The sequence below is a fragment of the Galendromus occidentalis genome, unplaced genomic scaffold, assembly GCF_000255335.2.
Source record: "Galendromus occidentalis unplaced genomic scaffold, Mocc_1.1 scf7180000075629, whole genome shotgun sequence".
NCBI lineage: Eukaryota > Metazoa > Arthropoda > Arachnida > Mesostigmata > Phytoseiidae > Galendromus > Galendromus occidentalis.
The window spans coordinates 62,312-68,474 of NW_003803619.1; the positions used below are offsets into that span (position 1 = coordinate 62,312).

The 6,163-nt window shown below is 52.5% G+C and overlaps 1 protein-coding gene across 1 annotated transcript; it reads left to right on the top strand.

Moving 5' to 3' along the window:
- The first annotated feature begins 666 nt into the window (after positions 1-666).
- On the top strand, positions 667-4,040 carry LOC100909192 (uncharacterized). The gene is made up of 4 exons (XM_003737877.1): positions 667-810; positions 2,355-2,574; positions 2,919-3,371; positions 3,922-4,040. The coding sequence occupies exons 1-4, from the start codon at positions 667-669 to the stop codon at positions 4,038-4,040; spliced, it is 936 nt and encodes a 311-aa protein (XP_003737925.1).
- The last annotated feature ends 2,123 nt before the right edge of the window (positions 4,041-6,163 follow it).

The following is a 6,163-nucleotide window of genomic DNA, read 5'->3' on the forward strand; positions in this document are numbered from 1 at the left end:
CTTGCTTGCTCGCTCGCTGCGGCTGCTGGTTACGCTTCTCCCCTATCGGAGAGACATGGAGGAGAGGCGGAGCGGGATCCATGGATTGGGTACTTAGTTGCGAAGCCTCTCTGTTTATCTGCTTTTTCCAGCGCCTCCTGGGGGAGCCTAATTAATGCGAAGCTTTCGAAGAAGCGAAAGCCAGTCGTTTATCAATCAATCATTCATTCATTCATTCACGCTGCCTGTGAATTAGGAGCAAACTCGCTGACAACTCATCTACTCTGCCGCTCACTTATGCTTGCGTACCGCTAGAGCTGAGCACGCTAGTTGTCCACGGCTCGGTAGGTCAAGAGCTAGTCTGCAGGGACATCAGCAAAGGGTCCAACGACAGCCCCGAGAGTTCTTCCGCTACAGCAGTTTGTTGTACCGCTCTGACAGCGAACTTGTCTCTGCTGTCAGTTTCGGACCGCAAACAGCCGCTTGTTGGAAGCTAACTACCGGTTTATTTAGTCGTTCGGAGTGGGGCTCAGTCTGTACCGCCGGAATCTATAGAGAGAGCTCTTGTTGCTGGTTCCACATTGTTTACGAGGTGTTTTTCCCTTTGCAGGCTATCAACATCGGCAGCGGGCAAGTCAGCACAGCCGACGTACAAAAACGCCGGCAACAAACGCCCCGACAGCCAAGATGCCCCCGATGCAGAATCTTCCGCCGCCGCTGGTCAACAGGATCGCTCCGCATTTCGACAATTCTACCCCGACGGCAGTGATTTCCACACAGGCGAGGACGGTGTTCTTGCCGTGCAACGTGCGTCACCTGGGAGACCGAACGGTGAGTGAATATTGCGTTAATTCACTAGCTGCCAACCGTGAATTTTTTTTCTCATCGCGGATGAGCCGGCTCGTCCCGCTATTTACGGACTCGGTGGATTCGGACTCTCGGCCGATCGTCCCGGATCGTCTGACCCGTTGCGGCCAGCAGTGGAGCCATCTGAAGTGGCACACCATAGTGGAGCTGACCAAGCGGACAACCTGTACGCTCGAGACGTGACCTACCATATGGTGTTAGCGAATTTCCTAATGATCTCCGACTCGGCTATTGCTCCGCGGGGCAATAGCGAGTCGCTTGCGATATGTTCTGCTCACGACATGGTGTCTGAGCGTTGCCCTCTCCAGTATCCCACCTGAAAGATTCCTCAGAGCCCCCGATCTCAGAATTTCCGCGGATGTCTATGGACTTCCGTGAACGATCCGATCGGAAGTCCAACGATTGTGCCGGAATGAAGGGTCGCGGTGAAGTATCCAATTGACTCATCGACCCTCGTCCTTTGTTACGTGTTTGAAGTGGGCATTTCTCTAAGAGGGTGACCATCTCGATTCGCGAGGAGTGGTAGGCATTTTATTTCAAGAATCTCGATGGGTTTCAGAGCGTAGGACGACGTCGCGTCCCAGACTCTCAGCACGATTCGATCCTGAACTCTTGGAAGATTTTTCCAGAAATATCCTCCAGAATCGTTTTCCCCGAGGATATTGCCCCGCCGGGGTTGGATTCTCCTCCCGAGAAGACAGAGGAAGCGAATTAGCTCCATGATGAATGGTACTATTCTGGGACAGTGTCGAGCAGAACGATATCGGAGCGAAGGGAGAGTACTTCTCCTATCCCCTGAGATTTATCGGGCATCGCGTCGGCTCATCGGCGACGGCCCGGCTGAGAATAAAACGGATCGTCGTTGCTCTCAGCGGCGCAAGTGAAATCCGCTCTCAGCAATAGCGCTCTTCACTTGTCAATAGTTATTTTCTCGATTATCGGATTAGCGAGAGGATTCGGAAGCATCATCATTGAAAGAGGAGAGAAGAGCTCGAGCCGACAAGACGTCACCCGACCCAGTCCGCGGCCGGTCGCCTTATTGGCCAAATGGACCGGGAGTGCCACTACAACTCGGTAGCGGCCTCGGTTGCTTCGACGTTCCTGTGGTGAGGTCTATCCGGAGCTTTCTTATTGGATTAAGATCGGTCGAATTGGTCGCAGTGTCGGTAACGCGTTTGATGGGATGAGAGACGATCCGATCAGTGATTAATGCCCCTGCATCGCATTGCGACGACGGCGACGTCACGTCGGATATAGCGGGTCGGATTCCACTAGGCCCGATTTTACTGGGCTGCGTCGTAGCGAGCCAGATAGCTTGCTCCCTGCTTCCAATATCAGGTATTCCTCCGATTCGGTGATGCAGGACGTTGTCGCTTGCCTGCTAAATATCTAACAAGGTAGAGCTAGTCTCTCATTCTGAAATATGGCTACTGCTTTGTTCGTGGTGCGACTCGGCACGGCGGTTTGCAGGCATCCACAAACTTCAACGAGACGTCGATTGATTCCAGGTGTCCTGGATCCGAAGAACCGTCGACAGCGGCTTGAACGTTCTGACAGTCGGTCGCTTCACCTACACCATGGATCAACGTTTCCAGGCGGTCCACTACGAGAACTCCGAGTCGTGGGCCCTGCAAATAAAGTATCCCACGGTCAATGATAGCGGCGTCTACGAATGCCAGGTCAGCACGACGCCGAAAATAAGCCGCTTTGTTCGTCTCGATATTGTCGGTAAGTATGTGGCGGAATGTCCGCTCGCCGGATCGAACGACCCTATCTGAAAAGTGTTGATGCGATCTTATGATGGGTACGTAGGTAACGTGGGTCTCGAGTCACACAAAGCGAATACGGAACTGAGGTCGCGACTGACGAAGCTCGGCCCGAATCGGGTATTTGCTACTGGTGTCATAATAGGGAAATAATTGACTCCTGGAGTGCGGTTCCCTCTGGAAACGGAAACCAGCGTGGCGTCGCGGCCGCAATGACCGGTCGGGCGAGGTCGCCCGGCTCCGTGCACCTCAGGATATTGGAGTGAGGGGAAGAGCTCGGTCTGAAGCGTGAACTTTCATTTTCAGTGAGCAAAGCGCAAATAGTCGGTGGTCCCACGCTCTACGTCAACGGAGGGGGTGTGCTCCGGCTCTTGTGCCAGATCAACGGTTTCCCCTCGGGAACGGAATACGTATATTGGTACCGGAACGGAAAAGTGGTGAACTACGATGAAGATATGAAGCATCGGATGGTCGTATCGATACATACGACCGACCTTTTCGGGAACAGTAGCAGCAGGATCCTATCGACAGACATAAACCCGAAGAATCGTACACACAACGTTTCGCCGAGGGCAGAAGCGCCTGCTGCGCCGACGCACGGCCCGCCGTCGCTGTCGTCAGCCACGAAATCACAGCGAGAAATCGCGAAGCTAGAGAGCCTCTTGGTGATCTCAGGAGTTACCTCGGCGGACTCGGGGAGCTACAGCTGCCAACCATCAAACACGTTACCGGACACCATTCAGGTGTTCGTTTTGAGCAGTGAGTGTTCATTCGATGATTGTTCCCCATCCCCTTCAGATTCTCCCGATCAGATAGTCATAAGTTGCAGAAGCGAGGTGTCGGCCGCAGAAGTTCGTCTACTCAGGCCGTCGGGTCGCAATGAAGCGCATCATCGATGCATACAGAATCAAAGCATCGACGTTCCTGAGTCAAGGGACTCAGAGTTCCGCAGAGGCTCACAGACTGGCCACAATGCTCGCTTCCGGAACTGGTCAATCAGAAGTTCCCCCTCTGCGGCAACAAAGTTCCTGCGCCCTAAGTTTCCGAGTCGCTTTCTCCCGTTCAACTCTGCTGTCGCTAGATCGGCGACAGAGGAAGGAAATCTCACTGCCGTATGAGCATTGGATGGAAGCAGACGAAGTAGCAGCAGCTCGCAATCTTGACAGAAGAACTATACGTAGACCCCGAAGGAATGGGATACAGGCCAGAGAAGAGAGGACGTCGGATTGATGGACAAAGACAAGCAGGAGCTGGCAGAATGAAATGTGGCTGCACCTGAAGCAAAACGAACGTTTCGGCTTTATTACAGATGATTCGCCCGCGGCCATGCACGATAGCGTGGCAGTGTTGACTTCACCGGCAGCGGTAGTTCGGTCGCGTGAGCTTCTGTTGTCCATGCTTCTGTTACCTCTGTATCTTCTACGGTGACTCAGAGACGCCCACCTGCGCTGCATTAGACCCCCCGATAGGAGAGAAGAGCAAATGTTGAGTTTGTTGAGTTCGACTGCTGGATCGGGTGGAGTGCCAACGTCGAACAAACCTCCAGATCTCGACAGGACCGAGTTGTGACTAAACACTGCACTTATCATGTCGACGGTGAGTAAGACCGAAGGGGCTCTTCGCAATACAGCCGTACACTGAGACTGCTCCATCTACCTCTTTCTACCATCGCAATCGAGATCAATATCGCTCGGAGGAGTAGCTACTCTGAGCGAGAATAGATACTAAAATACCTCGATGTCCCTCATCGGGCCGGGGGGCCTGGCCGATATTCTTCATGCTAATGTTTGCACGGTTTCTGCTGGCACGATATCCATGGATCAAAATCGGTATAGGAATTGGACGGCTTACTCTATATACGCGCTTAATGTTCCCGGTGTACCCACCGGATTTTTTTTCAAACGTTATCGGCACGAAGAGCGTGCGTCCTCTCCAAGCTCCGCGGCTCGCTCTCGGACGACTATCCGAGCGCAGTTTGCGTGAAGAACGCTTTACTGAGTACAATCCTACAACGAGCTCGGGTAGTCAACTCGATGATGTCTCCTCTCCTTCGTTTGAGAGGGAGGAACCCTGGTTCGAGCCGCCTGTATTGGGTGATGGGCAGTGGTGCTCGGCAAGTTGCGTCCATATTTGTGATTTAATAACAATCGATTGCACTGCGAAAATCAAACCTCCCGGTAGCGCCGCTGCCCAGCGCGGCTCGCACACCGAGGCAGCAGCACCTGATTTTAGCGGTTCTGTTCTGCGCATTTCCTGCCAAGCTAGTGCTATGAAGCCATCTAATCCAGAGCTCTAAGCTAAGAGGCGCCACCAACTCAGCTCAAGGCTACGACGAATCCCGCATCATGGAGCTCTCAACGAGCTCCACAATAGGATCAATCCCCCTTCCGTATTTGCTTTACCTCGTTTTCGTTCTGGTCAAGGCCCAGAGAAGGCCGGTAATTTATGATACGAACGACGCGATTCTATCTTCTGTTGTCTTGTGCGAAAAATTCTCGTTATCCAATATCTTTAGTTCACTTTTGCGTTCATCTCGCGAGCCGAGAGATCGACCCTCGTTTGAGAAATGGAGATGACCCTCGAGGAAAACTAAAATTGGAATACGTAATTAGGCCACGGGAGGCAAATCCATTTGAGCTGAAATATTTGGTGGCGCTCCACGGTCACCGTGATCGATCGCCCGCCGGGTTTAGAGTCGCTAGTCCCCATCTAAAACAATCTCGAGAAGAGCGTTCCATCACGTTCAAAGCCCAACGTATTCGAACGTTTTCGAGCTCTGCTCTCAACTGCCCAAAACTGTGAGTCTATCGAGCAGCAGAGGGTGCTAGATACCGAAGTCTCTAACGGTGCCTGAATAATTCAATATCGGAAGCTTGGCGGATAAACGACTTCAGATTCTCGTTGAAGACGAATCAATAGAGAGCTGCCTGCGCGAAGCAGCAGGAGCTCAACACATCAACATATGACTGAGCGAGCGAGCAAGCAAGCGGATCGGAAACTCGAAACAACGACGAACAATCTGATTCCACTCGGCATGATCTACTCAGGATCCGAGAGAAGATTCGTTTACACGGAGTCGAGTTTCAGATTTCAAGTGGGGCGGTACAGGCAGCCAGTTCTCGTCCGAGCCACTCTCGGTTATGCGGCTCGACGCTGGAAGGATTTTTCCCTCTGGTTTCAGAGCTTGTTCCGACTGCCTCGTCCTTGATGAAAATCAAATCGAATAAACTCCCTCGATTTTTGCATTTTCAGAAGCCTGCGATTCCCCCGGAACCGATATAAGAGTTCACCTTCGATAAACAGCGCCGAGAAGCGCTAGCTGGCTCGGGGAACACCGTCGGATGCAGGCATATTTTCTTTCGTACAATTTGTAAATATTAGATCGGCGCGGAGTGGGCATCACCAAATCACCAGTCGTCAGCACCGGACGAAGAAATACATCTGTTCTTGGGGAAGACGAGGAACATTGGAGATAACGGAAGGGCCACAGGAGAGCACATCAGCGAACGACGCCGGAGAAAGTCTCGCCTCAATTCTCACACTCCTACTCC

Bases quoted from the DNA above. Each gene is read 5' to 3' on its own strand.
- LOC100909192 (XM_003737877.1), top strand. From the start codon at position 667: ATGCCCCCGATGCAGAATCTTCCGCCGCCGCTGGTCAACAGGATCGCT. The intron at 2,575-2,918 runs GTAAGTATGTGG...TTTCATTTTCAG, and splicing joins TGTTCGTCTCGATATTGTCG to TGAGCAAAGCGCAAATAGTC. The intron at 3,372-3,921 runs GTGAGTGTTCAT...GCTTTATTACAG, and splicing joins TCAGGTGTTCGTTTTGAGCA to ATGATTCGCCCGCGGCCATG.